Here is a 20702-nt window from a genome sequence, read left to right as displayed (position 1 = left end):
ACTTTGGATTAAATTATCAAAATAAAGCAAAAGCGAAGTTGAAAAATATGATTGAAATAATTAGCCTCAGTTCAAATAAGACGTTTTGCGTTGTAAATCAACGAGTTTTCATGACAACAAAAACTTTAACAAACAATACCGCGACGCACGGGGATCGATATAGCTCGATTTTTTTAATGAACAATCAATGAAGAAGTGTGAAAACACCAACAAAGACATTTTTTTCATCTTTTAATTTTTGTCAAAACTGTTACTACCCCGTTCATTCCTAACCTTTCCCGCTATATGTTGTTTCGACAACGGCCCCTTCAGTCTATAACATTATAGGGTGTAGTTTTCTGCAATAACAAAAATGGCGGCAATTGTGAAGATTTACGATTACGAAATGGATTTTTTGCAATTTAGCAACCAGGAAAGCGTTGTGTCAATGTATTACGCGCACTGAATTTTTATTTTGAAATTTGAAGGTAAAAAACCGCGCGCTATGCATGGTAAAATACGGTAATGTTTCCTTTAATAAGAAAAGATGAATCAGTACCCATAGATTTTTCAAATAATTTAGAGATAACATGTCTGAGAACAAAACAAAACAACACATATTAAAATAAATAATTTCATAACTAAGCTAAATTAATGATATCACTTTTTGTGCATTTTTTCATTGGTTAAAGTTTAAGTGTTTGTAACACTTTACAACATCTTCATACAATATATTCATAATAAACATTTAATAGCACACACAAAAATAACTATTTTGTAATACAAAGTGGAATGTTTTGTATGAGATAACATCTGCATAATTTGCATAATTTGTAATAAACATATCATGATAATATGTATGTTTTACAACAATATACATTTATATTTACAAAAGGTGCAGAAGTCTGATAAAACATGTTCTGCCACAAATAATGTGACCTGTCTGAATTTCTTATGAAAATATGGTCTAGGCCTCTTGCATTTCTATGTACATGTATATCATTTTTATAACACACACTTGAGTGTCAACAGTATTCTACGAAACATGTTATTCTTGTTTATGCTCAAGTTAAAACAACAGTTATTGTCATCGTACAATGGAATGTAAACAATTCATGAAATGTCTTTTGAGATGTTGCAGTTTTCGGAATGTGAAGTATTTTAAATTAAACAACAAAACAATCGTTTAACATTAAAATATACATCTATGCATGATAATTTTCCCCAATGACACACAATTTATACAAATACACAGAATATTTTCAGCTAATCTAACCAAACATTCGTAATTCTGAGTACATGGAAACAAGCATTTTTTTATTTAAGAAACATTCCACAATTTTTTTATTTACACAGTAAATAAAAGTACACACTGATGTGGAGTGTCCTTATGTGTGACTCAACAATGATATGATTTAAGTTTGTGTACAGAAAAATCAGCCATTAGCATGTTAGCTTTGAAAATGACTAAAATGGGATATGAAAAGTCCATACTGATCTCGTTTCAGCAGTTCTTGGAATACACAAACATCAACGAAAATGATAAACTCAGCAGTGATATAACAAACACAGCAGCACTTTATATTTATCACAAAGTATAGAATTAAACCCCAAATGGTATATCTACTAAACATTTGTTTGTAAGTGTGTGTGCGTGTAAAAATATGCATTTACGTTACATTTTAGATCTCAACATTTGAGACAAACGATACATGGAACCATACATGTAACAATATTGATTCTTTATCACTCAATTTTTATAAAATCTTTTCTATTGTTTATTATGCACACAATTAGACACAATAAGTGAAAATATATTTACTTTTGAATATTTATAATAACAATGTTTCGATGAACAAAGCAGATTAAGAAAAAGAACATATTCGCCAAAGAATTTGTTAAAACAATTTGGAAAAAAATGACTACATATTAAAAAAACAAATCTTAATGATAAACATCAATGTGCAATGTTAGAACAGCAAAGTTGTGAAACAATGTGGAATTAAGTTTGAACTGAACATAATCCATCATTAAAAGAATTGTGTTTACAAATATTTGCAACATAAATCTTACACAAACTACCCACAACGCCCTGGTTGGGTTTATTGTTTTACTGCAAGATTTTCCTACAGAAAGACTTGACAGTCAACACTTCTAGCACATTAATCATAACTATTTCATCATTATCCATAAACTATTTCAACATTTACTATCAACTTTTGCTTCATTTGTCATGAATTTCATACTGACTAAACTTTTTCATCATCATAGCTGGTGCACATCACAATCATTGAAGCCAAACTTGACAATGATTGACCCCAATCTTTAAAATAATTTACCACAAACTTGACAATCATTGACGCTAAACTTCATTTTTAATCCCCTTCATAACAATAGACCATGCCTTTCAGAATCTTCTAATGACATCTTCTGCATTATAACAATCATCATACAACACCATCTAAAATATAAACATCACAATCACAAACACAATTAACCATCAACATCACCATCATTTGTGTGCCGGTGCCTATGAGCGGACATCTGTGTAGGCCCGAGAACCGGCAATTTACAGGTTGCAAGCTTACAGTGGAAGTGACTCTGTTTACCCAAGTAGGGACAACCAGTCACCTGACAATCCTCCGCCTGTGAGCACTTATCGAAACCCTGCCCAATAATCTTGTCCGCCTTGGCATGCTGCTTTCGATGTGTGAGGACCTTGCTGGAGTCAGTACAGCAATAGTTGCATCGTTTGCAGTGGAAGTGCGACATCTTCAGTTTGTGCTCGCACTCTGCGATCTCGCAGTCCTGATTGATCCTGAACTGTTGCAGCTCTCCCCCGGTGATACTGTCGATACGCTCGTGACGCAGCGTGTGCTGAATGAGTCGCGACCGGTCGCTGAACCCGTAGCCGCAGTCCTCGCGAATGCAGTGGAAATGTGTCACGCTGTGCTTGTATGCGCACTTTGGATACTTGCATTCTTCATTGTAGCGCCACCTTGAGTAACCGTCTGGTATCGAGTCATCACGCATAGATCTTGGGCCGGTAGGAACTACTTTGTTGCTTTCCGTGGCTGCATGCTGCGGTCTAGGTGTTGTTTTCTGTCCATTTTTAGATGCAGTCTGTGGTCTTGGTTTATCTAGACTCAGGTCATCACTGTTTATAAAGTCTTCATGCTTGGTTCTTGTTATTTTTCTACCTGACCTACTGGATTTATCATTTTCTTTTTCAATTGTTTCCCCCTGTGAGTCATCGATTTCGCTTCCTGTATCAATTTTCAGGGACGTTTCATCATAATCATCATCTTCACCATTCAATTCATCGTCTGACCCCATCTTACTCTGTCCCTGAGCTTTGAATATCATCTGTGAAAACATAGACGGATTGAGATTAAGTGATGACGACTTCACATCATCAGCATCCTCATCATCTGTATCTTTTGTTTCCATGTTTGCATCAGAAAGACATTTGGCTTCCTGTGAATCCATATCAACAGTGTTGCTAGGCACAGAGTGCTTTGACATTGGGGCTAATTGGGACTGAGATGAGAGGTTTGCAGGTTTAGGAGCTATGGGTGTGTGCTCAGTTATATCGCGATTTAATTTAATTCCGTGCTTTCCTACATGCGACCGCAACCTAGCTGGGTCTGAAAATGCCTGGTCGCATTCAGAGCAGTGATAATGGTCTTTTTTCTTCAATTTGCAGAAAGGTCTACCGCAAATCTGAGACAGCCCATAGTGCATTTTAGCCCTCAGTTCATTCCAGCTTGGCTGAGGAATTTGGTTCATTCCACCAGGCTTGAGCAAGACATTCAGTAAAACATTCTTTCTAATGGCTTCAATACTGTTTAAATCTATTGACATTCCATCCAAAGTGAATAATGAGTTGGGAAACCCAGGAAAAGTTTGATTTGCAGTCAATGGCAACGACTGAACAGCGCTTAAGGGAGCAGTGCCCTTTACTAGACTTGTTTCCATAGCCACGGAAGAGGAAGCTATCGCCATAGCAACCAGGTTTTGAGGAGTTGGAAGAATGACAGATTCCTGTGTCAGCCTTGGTATTTGGTTCCCAGACTGAGAGATGAACGTGGTTCTGTTGGATGTCCCGGATAGACCGGCAACAGGCATGAGGGAGGACAGCAACGGCTTCATACTGGACAGAGAAGCTTGAAGATGATTGGCTACGAGGCTGGGCTGAGTGACAGAAGCTCTAGAAGGGGACCTTTGCGAGTCAATACCCTCAATTGACGAACTCCGAGCGCCGAGATGCTTCTTCTCGTGTTGACTCATGGTGCTGTGACGAATGAAGGAGTAGTCGCATTTAGGACGCGTGCAGTGAAAGTGACGATTCGTCTGGTTGTTTGGACAGTGGAATCTGCGACAGCTTACAGATCTATCGAAGAATTCATAGCCTTCAAGAATGTTCACGAAACTATGGAAGTCTTTGGCGTGCAAATTAAGAACGTCGACTCGATCGGTGATAGTATTGCAGCGCGGTCTAGCACAGTGGTAGTGTAGTTTACCGATAAAGATGCACTTATCGTCCGGGCACGGATCTTCTGGGGAGAACACCCGGAAACCATTAAGGACTTTCATGTCTCCAGGACTTTCTACAGACTGGGTAATCTGAGATTGTTGTATCTCTTCATCAGTGAGTTCAACTTTCGGGATTTTCGGAAGTTCTATCTTGGGGTATTTTGGCGGTCTCCCTCGACGACGTATAGTGTTGTCATCGAAGATGTTGCCCAGCTTTGTGGAACCGCCCCGATTGTAGGACTTTCCGGCTGACGTTCGGGAATATTCATGTATTCGGTAGTGCTCAAGACGGCCAAACGTGGGTCCAATATAAGGTATAACGTGACTACATCCCGTCTGAAACACAAAGTGAGAACTGATGCCTTACTGTTTGTCTGTAACCCTTTTCCCGCTAAGATACCCATTTTTACTTGTTTGAAGTCTTTTAGAAAATCAAATTAAATTAAAGGCATTTCTTACCAAATTTAAAGCCTTCATTTCCAACCCTAAGATACTGATGAGAAGCAAACAGCATACAACCTGAAAGACTGTGAGTTACTCGCAGACTGTTCTGTTTTAATGCTGATTGCATACATGTAGTCATGTACACTTTACATTTCAGCGGGAAAGGGTTAATATATGAACATTAAAAACATGAAAAACTTGAATTGTCTCCTATATTAATGCTCGGTTTACTAGATGCATGTGTTTCATGCGTTTAAGTATAACATTACAGAATTATTGTGGGATATTTCTTTCCCTTCTTGACAGATTAAAATATTATAGCAAAAAGGTAATGAAGGTAAGTTAAATTGTAAGGCAAAATGTTGGCAATACAATTCAGGAAAGTGAACTTACCCATATACAATGAAAGTGCTTCTCCTTTTCACTATACTGACACTTCTCTGGGCAAGGGACAGCACTCTCATACGTCTGGTAGGCGATCGGAGTTATCCTGTCCTGGAGTTCATGAAACCTGGAAAACACAACATTTTGGTATAATTTTTGAGTATTTTTTAGTTTGATTACAATACATTTGCTTGATGTTTCAAGTGTACCAATACTATTTGCAATAAAGTAATATTCTGACTTCACACTAATAAATAGTTACAGTAATATGCAAATGAAATGTAGAACTAACTTTTCAATTCTTATAATTTCAACACGAATAGGATGTAAGCAGTAATTTCAACCCTCTAAAAGTTTGAATGGACTTCTTTGCTTTGGCAGTACTTTTCTGTGTGGTGTTTATTTGGTAATGGTACATCAATAACTTTGTTCTTTGAAGAGTATAATTTGACTAACAATTTCTCGGCCAAATTCATTAAACTTTGTTATGCACTGCCCTTCTAAGAACCTCAATGTACCTAGCGTGTTCTCGAACTCCGTCCTTGGACTTAAACAGTACGAGACAGCCCTCGATCTTGCAGTGGTAATGATCCTTGTATAAGTATTGACAGCGCGGATTGCAGGGGTCATTAGCAGTGTACCTGGAATTTGAAGGATTGAAAAACAGGGCTTAACTCATTCCATACTACAGCCTTATCTCTAGGCAGCCCCTATCAGTAGTAGCCTTATCTACCCCTAGCTAATCAGGACCCTCATCAGCTCTGAATGCCTGACAGATTATCTGATTATGATTGACAGATTGTAGGACATAAGCCCCCCAGGACAAAACCCCCCCAATGAAAAAATGAACATTTGGACAATTGCCCCCCAGTAGTAATAACAGGTAGGATATAAGCCCCCCAGTGCTTATTTTGCATCTGGATATTTGCCCCCCAGTGCTTATTTTAGGAGTGGACATTTGCCCCCCAGTGCTAATATCATATGTTGTTTCCATTAGACTAGTATATCTCTGTATTTGGATTCAGTATTATTTCATATCTCATAAATATATAATCATAGAAACTTGGATCATTATAATTCGAAATAAAAAAGGTCCAGAAACTCACTTTAATTGCTTAATCTTAGGTAAAACAAACATCTTAAAGAATTTGAATTGTTTTTTAATTAATCAATCAAAAGGATTATCAGCTTGTTAGTGGTGTTGCATGTGGCTTTGATCATATACTAGTTAATGAAAATTAAAGGCTTCTGTATTTAATCAATCAAAAGGATTAAAAGGTGGTGATAATTGGACATGATTATCTGCTCAATCAAGTAATGTCGTTTAAAATTAGGCACTGGGGGCAAATGTCCACTTCTAAAATAAGCACTGGGGGGCAAATGTCCAGATGCAAAATAAGCACTGGGGGGCTTATATCCTACCTGTCATTTCTTCTGGGGGGCAATTGTCCAAATGTTCATTTTTTCATTGGGGGGGTTTTGTCCTGGGGGGCTTATGTCAGGATCCCTTCTGATTATTGTTACTTTTAGTGGTGTGAAATGGTATATAGCGTTTTTAAGTATTGTTACTTTGTTGACGGTTTATGTGACAGATGTTTTATTATTATATTTCCAATTTAAAAATGAATAAAGTAATATATGAACATTTGGAAATCTTGCATAACTTATCAAATAAAAAAACATTGAATTATATCCAAATAATTTATCCAATACCATTATTATCTATGTATACACTTTTTACAAAAAGAAACTGTTATAATAAATTAAAACAATCTTTAAAAATTATTTTAAAATTAAACAAAATTATTAATTAAATGACATATAAACAATAATAAGATATTGCTAATAATAAAAATAAACATCAATAAGCACAGTTATGTTTCAATTGCAAGTAATTTTATGAAAAAAATTAATAAAATATGAGAACATCTTAATATGCTTATATTAAAACTTATTTAAAATGTAGAATAAAATAAAATACAAAAATAGAATACAAATAGCTATAAAAAAAAACACATGAGTTACTTAATTTATATATTTTTATAAAAAAAAATCACAGATTTTGACCAGAAATGGTAAAACAAAATAATTTTCCAAGTTAAAAAAGTATTTGTTACAAGAATGTTCTTAGGTTGAAAAACTTCCTGCAAATAAATAGCTGTTTCTTTAAATGCCAATTTGAACAGATGTATTTTTAAGTCATTAGGCATTATGAGCTACATCTAAGTTGTTGTATATTTACGACGCTAGAAATTCACACTGTAGATCATTGGACGCATATATACGACGCTAGGAACTCCACTGTAGATTATTTGGACGCATATATACAACGCTAGGAATTCCACTGTAGATAATTTGGACGCATATATACAATGCTAGGAATTCCACTGTAGATTATTTGGACTCATATATACAACGCTAGGAATTCCACTGTAGATTATTTGGACGCATATATACAATGCTAGGAATTCCACTGTAGATTATTTGGACGCATATATACGACACTAGGGCTGAATGAGTTAAAGCATGGCTAATCAGGGACAACGCTTTCTGTTTTGATTGAATTTTTCTTTTAAAGATAGTCTCTTTTTTACCAAAAATCAAAATAGCGAATTTGAGCTTGTCACAGAAGAGATGAGTAGATTAATACACCCACCCCCTATCTGACTCTCTGAAGCCGCATGTCTTAAAATAAGGGAAATTGTAATAATTATAAAATGAAAATTCAAAGATAAACAAGGGCTGTTTGTAAAACATGCATGCCCCCCATTTGGGCTGTTCGTTGTAGTGGCAGCCATTGTGTGAATACGTTTTTTGTCACTGTGACCTTGACCTTTGAACTAGTGACCTGAAAATCAATAGGGGTCATCTGTGAGTCACGATCAATGTACCTATGAAGTGTCATGATCCTAGGCAAAAGCGTTCTTGAGTTATCATCCGAAAATCATTTTACTATTTCGGGTCACCGTGACCTTGACCTTTGACCTTGTGACCTCAAAATCAATAGGGGTCATCTGCAAGTCATGATCAATCTACCTGTGAAGTTTCATGATCCTAGGCATATGCGTTCTTGAGTTATCATCCGTTAACCATTTTACTATTTCGGGTCACCGTGACCTTGACCTTTGACCTAGTGACCTCAAAATCAATAGGGGTCATCTGCGAGTCATGATCAATCTACCCATGAAGTTTCATGATCCTAGGCGTATGCATTCTTGAGTTATCATCCGGATACCATTTTACTATTTCAGGTCACCGTGACCTTGACCTTTGACCTAGTGACCTGAAAATCAATAGGGGTCATCTGCGAGTCATGATCAATGTACCCATGAAGTTTCATGATCCTAGGCGTATGCGTTCTTGAGTTATCATTCAAAAACCATTTTACTATTTCGGGTCACCGTGACCTTGACCTTTGACCTAGTGACCTAAAAATCAATAGGGGTCATCTGCGAGTCATGATCAATGTACCTATGAAGTTTCATGATCCTAGGCCTAAGCGTTCTTGAGTTATCGTCTGACAACCACCTGGTGGACGGACCGACAGACCGACCGACTTGAGCAAAGCAATATCAAGTTGCCTGAACCACGTGACTTTTTCTGCTATGTGTGGGACACCCGATAGTAAACAAACCATCGCTTCAGGTAACGTTTTTGATAATTTCTTTATTTGTTCAAAACTGTTTCCAAAAAAATAAAGACGAGTGCCCAGTCATTGTCGAATTACACAACTTTGTTAAGTTTGGGCAATATTAATTTAGTATTTTTTCCAAAAAGTGCAACCGCGTGATTGAAAACACGCGAAATGAAATGCTATGTGTGGTATTTTTTTCATACATTCAACAAAAAACGTTCATTATAATATTGTCGAATATGTAAAAAATAGGGCGGTAATTCTTCATAGAGAAGCTACATACATTGTATGTTTGCGCAAATACATCTGATTCGGAGTGTGTTTATAGAAATTTAATAATGCTATGTGTGGGACACATTTTTAAAATGCTATGTGTGGTATACAAGAATTTGCTCGTCAGTTCTGCAGCTTTATTTTACTTAAAAGGATTTTTATTTCCAATTATTATTACTTATGACAAGACAATGTGCAGCGCACAATATGCTCGACGAGATTTACATCAAAATTTAATTTCAAAGTTCATTAAGTTTGCGAGTATTATTCCACAATGGTACTCAGCTTCGCCCCGGCCCGCCCCCCCCCCCCCCTCCCCCTTACACACACAAACAACAATACGACCCAAAAATTATAAATCTTTAATTCAAAATAAACAGCTGAGAATAGCAACTATCATTAAAATGCGTCCCCCTTTTTGAAGACTAAGCTAATTTGATGGGACATACTCCGAATACACAACTCACATAGTTCAGCCTCGGGCGCGGAGGGACCTTATGAACAACGAAATACACAAGTTTTCCAGAGCACAATCAAAGGTCGCGGTGGTGTAGTGGTGTCTGCCTAGCGATTAGGAGATCGTTGGTTCAATCCCTGCTTGAGAGGCGTTCTATAGTTCTATAGACACCTAGTACTGGTTAATCACAGGAAATTATTTTGAGAGTGTGCAAAAAATGTAAGGCTTTCTATGCAAACGACCTGAATTTTAAAGGTTTAAGTCAAATATATTGTAAAACAAATAATTTTATATGATTTCAACTTGTAAAGTTATTGTGATTATTTTTTTAATCGATTTTATTTCATTTGCAATATTACGAAATCGGGATAGTGCCATCTTTAATATCGCCCTTCTTTTTTTCTTCTGTTTTCACGACACATGAAGCGATACATGATATTTTGCGCGACACAAGAAGCGACACGCGATATTTTTGCGCAATACACGAAGCGGCGCGCGAGTATGTACACCGAAATATCGCCATTGCGTAGGTAGCCCAAAAGGCGATATATCGTGGTAAATATCGCATGTCGCTTCGTGTATCGCGCAAAATATCCTGTGTCGCTTCGTGTATCGCGCAAAATATCGTGTGTCGCTTGAGTATCGCGCAAAATATCGTGTCTCGCGTTCAAAGGGCGACATACGAAACACGAAGCGACACATGATATTTTGCGCGACACACAAAGCGATACACGATATTTTATTATTCAAATACACCATCACCAATTTTATCCAAATCTCGTGTATCGCGTTGTTATGTCAGACCGCGTCACACGAAGCGATACTCGATATTTTGCGCGATACACGAAGCGTCACACAATATTTGTTCTGTTCAAATATCGCTGTAATAATATCGTCTGTCGACTCTCGCGTTTTTTAAACGGTGTTACAATAATTTTTAACCATTTATTATCAATATGGCTGATGCACATGCTTGATGACGTAAAAATATCCCCTTTTTGTCTCACCTGATTTTTTGGAAACGCGATACACGAAGCGACACACGATATTTTGCGTGATAGACGAAGCGACACGCAATATTTACTATGATATATCGCTTTGGGCTACCTACACAAGGGCGATATTTTGTGGTACATTTTTGCGCATTGCTTCGTGTATTGCAAAAAATATCGTGTTCGCTTTATGTGCCGCGCAAAATATCGTGAATCGCTTCTTGTGTCGTGTGTCGCTCTTGATGAAAATAGGGCGAGGATATAGATGACACTATCCGGATTCCGTACAATATTGATAATTATGCGTTTATATAGGCACATCGATGTCATTCTATTAATACAAGGTCCATACAAAAACAATCAGGGTACCGTTTTGCTAAGCTCCTTTCTCTAGACCAACGCGCATATTTTAAATTCAGTGCATGTTCTTACATATATCAAATCATTGATACATTTTTATTTAAATAGTGAGTTCATAACATAATATTTCATTCTAAGTATCTACTTATTTTTGACCATGTAAAAGAAATCAAATTCAATGAATTAAAAATGTATGCATTAGTCTAAGAATTGCGCAAGTAGTTTAGTTAAACGGTACCCGGTTTGCCAGATTCACTTATTGACATTGATTTAATCGTTATGAGAAAAATAGTCAGTGCAAAAATGTTCAGTGAAATTTTATTTTAGCAATATGCTGCATTAATTCAAAAAACCAATTTTTGTAATTCTTAGTTATGTTTTTTTGATTGATGTATTTAATATTGCATAAGCCGTCGTTGTACCGCTTAATAGTACTATAAATATTTTACAGTGACAACATAGAATGAGAAGTAGACGTTCTTCAACTCTGACCCTCAATGCGAATAGTCGGCGTTGAAAACGATTGAAAAAAGTGAAGCCAATAATTCCATTTTCAATATGTGAAGAAATTTTGCGCGGGGATGATGTTCGTGCTAGAAGATTAACAAGATTAACAACCCCAAAATCTGTGTTGTTAAAGCGCAAAGGACCCAGATCTCCGTTTCTGTCCTTGACCAGTCCACGAAGATATATTTCCAGTCCATTCAAACAATCGCCACTGGCCAAGAAAAGTAGAAAGTCTCTCTTTAGCGACCATGTTGCAAAGAACGATACAAGGGGAACGTTGAATATGAATGCGCCGATAATTCTGATATCAACGTTCTTTGGGCCGCTGCTGTGCATTCACTGAAAACAAAAGGTTATGATAATACGCTATTGAATTTTTTGCGATTGGTTGGTCTAAATAAGTTTCCACTGAATAATGTGGCCCTGGCATTGTTCGCGGATGCTGTTAATTGGTTTTCATGCGAAAGAACAAATGAAATGCGCTATTCGAAGGAAAGTAAGATGTTTTGGAAGCTGGGTTACAGACTTTTTGGAGGAAGGTTTTTACACTTCATGGGTGGTAATAAAAATCAAGGACAAATTGTGTTGGGATCAGGATCAAGTGGAAATCTAAATCCATTGGTATCAGATATAAATTTTGCTGTGCCACACGAGAATGTCCTTCCTTCTTTCGATCCATACAATTTAAACCATGTGTCAAAAGTTTTGTCTCCAGGAGTTCTGCATGGAATGATTTATACCTTAGGTAAAAATCTTGTGGGCACGTCGTGTTGCTTAACATTTGATGGAAAAAAACTTAAGCAAGGACCAACACCTTCCAGTGGCGACGTGGACTTGTTAGGATTCGAACCTAGATCCAGTCTTGAAAAAAAGCGACAAAGTTTAAAGGATGCAAAACAACCTTTCCAAACCCTTAAAGATACATTGAATGTGACTGAAAATGAAGACATTCATGACCTGAATCATGATGACACTGAATGTCTCAAGAAGCAATTGGAGTGTGCCTTGAAAACTGTATCAATCCATATTCTTGAAGTACTGGATCTGAAAAAAAAGAAAGAATACGCCAAACAGAAACTTATCGAAAGGTGCGGGGAGCCAGATTGGAAAAACAGCCGATACATTATGGCAATAAGCTGCATGATTGCTTATATTTATGACATTGATGAATATATCACCTTAGCCAAAGAGGTTCTAAATGAGATAATACATTGCATTGCCTGCATAAACGGGTCTGTTGAACATATGATTAAAGGGTCCAAAGCAAATTTGTATACCTGCAGTAATTTTTGTGAATTAAAAACCAACGGTGACAACACAAGGCACATAAGGCAGAGAACAGATGAATGGCATGAGCGAAGAAGAAAGGCCAAGGTAACTGGGAGCACCCTTTTTGAAGCTATTGGACTTGATGGCACAAAGAAGCAACAAACGTACTTTGATCAATTGTGTTGTGGTTTGGAATCGATGCTGTCAGCAAAAGTATCTGAATTTATGGAGTAGGGCACCAAAAACGAACCAAATGCAATGGTCACTTTAACGGGTAAAGTTCTCCCTACGATGTTCCCAAATTTGATTTGTTGCGAAGAAGGTTTTGTAGAGATAGGCAAAACGAAAGATAATAACCCATTTATGGTTGTATCTCCAGACGGAAGTATTCGCAGGGATACGACATTAGAGAGAACTGAACTATCTGTGGAACTGAAATGTCCAGTAATGGACATTCATAAAACTATCCCAACGAGATATTACTTGCAGTGCCAAGCTGAAATTATGGCCCTTGGTGTTGATTCACTTGTTTACCTGTGCTGGAAACCCGACTTTAGTAGTGTTTTTGTCGTACAACGAGATGACACTGTATTTGCAAGTGCTTATGGTTTTGCTGAAAAGTTCTATAAAAGCGAGACACCGATGCGTGTTAAATCCGTTAAACAAGACGTTAAACAATTGAAACAAGACATTGTCAAGACGTGTGGGGATGATACTAAAGTATGTTTAGTTGGTTTATTTCCGTCTCTTGAACACGACGAAAATATGATAAATCAGTTTGAAAGCCAATCATTTTCCAAGGCAAGAGTAGAATTAATGCTGAATCAAATCATAAAGGCTATTGAACGAAAATTCGAACTTTTTCGAGAGAAGGCAACCGAAGCCGTTGTTTTCTTGTGTAGTACACTTGACAGATCAATAAACACAAAATCTGTAACTGCTCCTGTCTGCTGGCTCACGAAGGGATATTCCTTGGATTCGAATACTATGAGGCGAATAGCGGAACACGTTTTGAACGTGTGCCACGACGCCGAAATACATACACCTGCAATTTCATTTGACGGACAATGGCATCTTTTAGCGGTGCGAGATGCAAATAACAAACCACTTAAAAAATTACAACTTCAGAAAGATATTTGGAAGGAGATAGAGGGCAAAAAGAAACAGGATGTATTAGCTGAATTAAAAGTTCTCAACAAACAACCAGATTGGGAAATACTCAAAAATGACCATGGTGATATAATCAGCATTGACGCATTCAGGAAAGTAAAAATCCCTTTGCCTAAAATTTCTGAAAGGGTAATCCGCCAAAGAATAATAGAAAACGAGCGCATTTAACAAAAATCCAAAAGGGATGACAAAGATGACAAGGCAGAACGGAAAATAGATGACGTTAGCCATACCGTTGACCAAGAAAATGACTTTGAAACTGTTGTCAACCTTACTTCTGGAGATCATGTACATCCCGAAAATACTACCACTGATGATCAGGCAACGATGCTTTCATTCAAGGGAAGTACACCAGAAACGACGACTATTGGACAAACAGAAGCGTCGATATTGCTGAATATGCTCAAGACAGATCAGAATAGTAACAAGAAAAGAGACTGGGATAATAAAAGTCCAGAAGACGTCGAAGAAATTGTGAAATCATCAGATAAAGTTCAACATTTGCGAGATGTTGATTTAAAGGTTATTGCTCGATATCTGAAGAAAAAAGGACATAAAGGGATCAGAGAAAGCGATAATAAAACGAATAAACTGGCAGCTATATATAAAGCGCTACGTTTGGAAGTGAACACAACCATACGAGAGAAATGCAGCGTACTCAAGAGAGACAATAAAACAAGCGTCAAGCCTTGAAAAGAATTCGCATTCATCGCATTATCGAAACTGAGGAAGTTTGATTTGAACATTATATATGCGGAATATGTATGGCCAGAAAGACTATCGACGTGGACACAAAATGCATACAAGACCAACACATGTCTCTATGAAGACATAGAAACTAACGGCGAACCCGATCATGCTGCACAAAACGTTTCATATGTTCATGGGGAAACCATAAATGACGACCATGATGATTACACCGAAGGGAAAACTTACAGTGAATATAAAAATCGAACACATCAAGAAGATTTAATGGATTTCTTCTATCTGCCTGCATATAGCGCACGAAGGCGACAATATGAAGTAAGCTGCATCGATTCTAGTCACCTTCTAACTAGAATGCGCCGAAAATGTTGCAAAGGCGGGTTAGATGGCTGTTCAAACACCGCCTGGTTGACAGTTGCCAAATCTGGTAGAACAAATTTGTCAGTCGCAATGACCGAGTGCATTATTGATCCAATGTCTGTGCCAACTGCTGTCACACATTTTAGTGAATCGGTTGAACTGGAATTGATTCGAAATGGATATGTTCGTGAAGCAGAGCTATGTAGGGATATTCGACAATGGTGGAAATCCGAAGATGACCCTGGAATATCAGCAAGAAATAGAATTCTAATGAGACTGCCAATGCGTAGAAGGTTATTACGCAACTTGAATTTAGGTCAGTTCCCTCCACCGGGAATGTTTGTGGCCGGTTGGCCTAATCAACTTTTGGAAGCAATTATTTCCAACATCGATGCAAAGACGTTTTTGTATGACTTGTGCAAAAAACATTCATACAACAGCAGGGCTTTTTCAAGTTTGGTTGGAGAAACGTTTTTCTCGGAGTTGACCCTGTATGACAGACGAGGACAGGGGACAGTATCTTGTGATGAGTTTCAGTCCTTTATTGGAACTGCGTCAGAAAAACTCCACATGCGTCTCGACAAAGACAGGTATTTTTAAAATTTCATATTTACTTAATAAAACCATATCTTCATGCTACACTGCTACAATTGCTACTCAATCACAAACGCTGCAACCTAAACTACCGTATATTTTAAACTTCTCCTATCATACTATTTTAACTACTTCTACGCTGCCGTTTAAACTTCATCTACCCTGCTATTTAATTAACTTCTACCCTACAATTTAAACTACCTCTTCCCTACCATTTAAACTACTTCTGCAACTCGATTTAAACAACTAATACCACACCATTTAAACTACTTCTACGCTACCTTTTAACTACATATACCCTAGCATTTAAACTACCTCTACACTGCCATGTAACCTACTATTTTGACCACTTCTTCAAAACAACCATTTACAATAATACATCAACAATATAACATATTGATGATGACGATGATGAATATTATTTTATTGTAGAAATTTTGTCTACAAGACCTGCAGAAAGACTGTTTATAAGCTCTTAGATGAAAAGGATTTCGTTGAAGTTGAAAATGAAGGTATCCCGGATGAGATATCAGTGAGGTATATAATGATTTATACTCACACTGCATTTCTGCTTAAACAATGTCTGTTTGTGAAGTGTATGCGGGTGTGCGGGTGTGTGTGAGCGCGCGTATGTCTGTGCATTTTACTTTTCTTTGTCACACGTTGAGTAGTATATTTATAGTAGCCGATCAAATTTCAGAGATCATTTCTTCGACACGGAAGCCCGTAAAAGGGTCAAAGGGCGAGGCAAAGAGGAACGTGTCTCTACAGATCGCAATGCTGTCTTGCGCGGGTCTCTTGGAGTGACTCCAAGAGACCCGCCCAAGACAGCATTGCGATCTGTAGAGACAGTCCGTTGGGAACGGTCAAGGCGGAATGATAGTAAACTTTTGCCCACAACAAGACTTGGGCTTGACATTTAAATAAGTGTTTCCCCATACGTTTGTGCGTTTTGGTGGAAGCAAGAAGGAAGACAACTATATATCTTCAAATCCAAAACAATTTAATAATGTATATTATTTCAGTAAAATAAATCACAGTTACAATCACAAAAGCGACCATCACTTATCGCGTAAAAGATATGTTTGATCTAAACCAAAAAATAAAAGGCATTATCAGCCAATATACCCCCTTGTTTGTTTAACTTGCTACCGTGCAATTATAAACATTGTGCTCATGTTCACTATTAAATAATGTTAAACAAAATTTGAACTTTACAAATACATTGATTGAAAATACGCAAAATGCTTTTAAATATTAGTCTGTTCCTTCTGTATTATAGCATGTAGATTTCAAAACGTTAGAACTTCAGATCTAGTTCTCACAAAACATACCAGTTTTATATGGATGATAAGTTAATACAGAGGTCTATTTACATTGAAGAATTCTAACAAATGCAATAAACGTAAAAATTTACATTATGGTAAATATAATCTCTTTATATATAATCACAGTTTGATAATGACTTGTATAATCACAAAAAAATCAACTCCATCAAAACCATTGATGTCTAAACGTAAATTATTGTATAAACAAGTGTCAGTAAAAATAAACACGCAACTTAAAGTTCACCCGCATATGATAGAATGACACAGTGGATATTTATTTTCCGAACAAATCGATGTCAAGGTCTCTTGTATTAATTTTGTAAAATGTTTGATTACATTTTTTTCGAGGCAGCCAAATGTGTACCCTTCAATCAACATTACAAACTTTAATGAATTACTAAGACTTTCGCGATTCCTGATAATATATATTTTACGCTTTGTTGTTATTAATAGAGCCTTGTTCTGAGAAAACTGGGCTTAAGGCATGTGCGTAAAGTGTCATCCCATATTAGCCTGTGCAGTCCGACACTTTCCGCCTAAACTAGATTTTCGGTAAGGAGGGACTTCCTTGAAACTAAAAATACCATTAAAGCGGAAAGTGTCGTCCCTGATTAGCCTGTGCGGACTGCACAGGCTAATCTAAGACGACACTTTACGCACATTCATTATGCCCAGTTTTCTCAGAACAAGGCTCAATATATGACATTTAGGATCTTTTGAAGGACGATGAGTATTTGGATTTTTAAGTACAACAGTCATTTAAACCCAAAAGATTAATTTGTTCGGATCATAAAAACCTTTGTGAAATGCACTTTTTTTATTTAATTACATCGTTTTTGATGCCGGCACAGGCTGCTTATATGCTTGTAGTGCTTGCCGCACTTGTTGCAAAGATTGTCCTTTTGATTGGAATGCGTGGCCATGTGCTCTCGCAAGCATGCGTCGTCTCTTAATTGTTTATTGCAAATGCTGCAAGTAACGTAGCCTTTTCGTGTCTCTGTTTTTTCATGTGCCCTTAGAAGGTACTTGTCTGCAAACGCCTTTCCACACATAGAGCAAACATAATTCTTTGGCCCATCATGTGCGCTGGCTCTATGTCGGCGAAGGTGGTAGGCATCCTAAAAACCGGCGAATAAAACTACTTATGTCTTTATTTGTTTAAAATCATGTACTTTCGAACAAGAAGAGTAAATGACCGACAGAGCTTAACGTACATTATATGGAAATGCAATTTGTTATTTATAAAATATTTTTATCGCGATCATTTAAACTAACGCGTATGTCATGCGTAATATATAAGATAGCTCAATAGGATTTACATACGAATACATGATTTTCCATAAAAAGTGTTATTGATCCTATTGTCTATAAATTTAAATAATGCTGTATTATCTATTTATGCTTATTTAATAACTATCGTTACGGTCTAATATGTTTACACATTCCTGCTAAAAATCACGCAACCAGCAGTTCAATAACACTTTTTATTTGTGTAACAATTATATTCACATGACACCTTGCACAAACAATCCTTACGATTTTGTGTATGAAACAAGTGCATTAGTTTGCATTAACAATTCAGTGAAAATTCTACATTTTGTAACACTGAATTCTATAAAAACTCACAACAAAAGGTTTTCCGCAACAGAAATATTTCCCCGTGCGTGCGTGGATTGCTTTGTGTTTTAAGATTCCCGACTTCGTTTTCACCTCCTTCCCACACTGCTCGCAAACAAATGGCATTCTACAAGTAAGCAAAATATGAACATAAATTATCGACAATCATGATAATTTGGAGTAACATGAACGTCGTGATAATCATATTTTAAGCGCGCAAAACAGTACCAACAATGTTTTATTGACCAACTTTTTCTTTTAGACACACTTAAAATATTATTGACGTTTATGTCAATCTTTCGATTTTCTAGTTTAATTTGTATACCACACATAGCATTTTAAAAATGTGTCCCACACATAGCATCTTTACATTTTAATAAACACAATTCGAATCGGATGTATTTGCGCAAAACTACAATGTATGTAGCTTCTCTACGAAGAATTACAATGTCCGCCCTATTTTTTAAACCTTCGATAATATTATCATGAACGTTTTGGTTGATTGAATAAAAAATATACCACACATAGCATTTCACTTCGTGCGTTTTTAAACACGCGGTTGCACTTTTTGGAAAAAATACTTAATTAATATTGCCCAAACTTAACAAAGTTGTGTAATTCGACAATGACTGGGCACTCGTCTTTGTTTTTTTGGAAACGGTTTTGAATTAATAAAGAAATTATCAAAAACGTTACCTGAAGCGATTGTTTGTTTACTATCGGGTGTCCCACACATAGCCGAAAAAGTCACGTGGTTCAGGCAACTTGATATTGCTTTGCTCTGTTATGTCGGTCGGTCACTCGGTCCGTCCACCAGGTGGTTGTCAGACGATAACTCAAGAACACTTAGGCCTAGGATCATGAAACTTCATAGGTACATTGATCATGACTCGCAGATGACCCCTATTGATTTTGAGGTCACTAGGTCAAAGGTCAAGGTCACGGTGACCCGAAATAGTAAAATGGTTTTTGAATGATAACTCAAGAACGCATACGCCTAGGATCATGAATCTTCATGGGTAGATTGATCATGACTCGCAGATGACCCCTATTGATTTTGAGGTCACTAGGTCAAAGGTCAAGGTCACGGTGACCCGAAATAGTAAAATGGTTTTCAGATGATAACTCAAGAACGCATATGCCTAGGATCATGAAACTTCACAGGTAGATTGATCATGACTCGCAGATGACCCCTATTGATTTTGAGGTCACAAGGTCAAAGGTCAAGGTCACGGTGACCCGAAATAGTAAAATGATTTTCGGATGATAACTCAAGAACGCATATGCCTAGGATCATGACACTTCATAGGTACATTGATCGTGACTCACAGATGACCCCTATTGATTTTCAGGTCACTAGGTCAAAGGTCAATCTTTCGATTTTCTAGTTTAATTTGTATACCACACATAGCATTTTAAAAATGTGTCCCACACATAGCATTATTAAATTTCTATAAACACACTCCGAATCAGATGTATTGCGCAAACATACAATGTATGTAGCTTCTCTATGAAGAATTACCGCCCTATTTTTTAAATCTTCGACAATATTATAATGAACGTTTTTTGTTGAATGTATGAAAAAAATACCACACATAGCTTTTCATTTCGCGTGTTTTCAATCACGCGGTTGCACTTTTTGGAAAAAATACTAAATTAATATTGCCCAAACTTAACAAAGTTGTGTAATTCGACAATGACTGGGCACTCGTCTTTGTTTTTTTGGAAACGGTTTTGAATTAATAAAGAAATTATCAAAAACGTTACCTGAAGCGATGGTTTGTTTACTATCGGGTGTCCCACACATAGCCGAAAAAGTCACGTGGTTCAGGAACCTTGAATATACCCCCTCTTCTTCGAAGGGGGGCATAAAAAGTGGCTTAACTTGAGATTAATCTTAGTTTATATCCTTATGCATTGAATAAACATTGATCTACATGAATGAAACATGTTACATGACAAAACTGGGTAAAACGCATTAATATTGTTCATGGTTACCTTATTTGAATGTTAACACAAAACAGGACAATGTCTTATCTGACAAAACTGAGTAAAACACACTATTTTGTTAATGGTTACATCATTGAATTGTT

At 36.9% G+C, this 20702-nt stretch overlaps 1 protein-coding gene across 2 annotated transcripts in view; it reads right to left on the bottom strand.

The window, feature by feature from the left end:
* Nucleotides 1–508: 508 nt before the first annotated feature.
* Nucleotides 509–20702, bottom strand: part of LOC127882216 (zinc finger protein castor homolog 1-like) — a 66818-nt gene continuing 46624 nt past the window's right edge. For both annotated transcript variants that reach the window (XM_052430726.1, XM_052430727.1), the window contains exons 10-12: nucleotides 5862–5984; nucleotides 5353–5470; nucleotides 509–4851 (exon numbers count right to left, since the gene is read on the bottom strand). In XM_052430726.1, coding sequence (XP_052286686.1) covers nucleotides 2473–4851; nucleotides 5353–5470; nucleotides 5862–5984 — 2620 coding nt within the window. In that variant the 3' untranslated portion in view covers nucleotides 509–2472. The remainder of the gene's footprint in view (nucleotides 4852–5352; nucleotides 5471–5861; nucleotides 5985–20702) is intronic.

The sequence above is a fragment of the Dreissena polymorpha genome, chromosome 5 (assembly GCF_020536995.1).
Source record: "Dreissena polymorpha isolate Duluth1 chromosome 5, UMN_Dpol_1.0, whole genome shotgun sequence".
Lineage (NCBI taxonomy): Eukaryota > Metazoa > Mollusca > Bivalvia > Myida > Dreissenidae > Dreissena > Dreissena polymorpha.
This window is presented reverse-complemented; position numbering and strand designations above follow the sequence as displayed.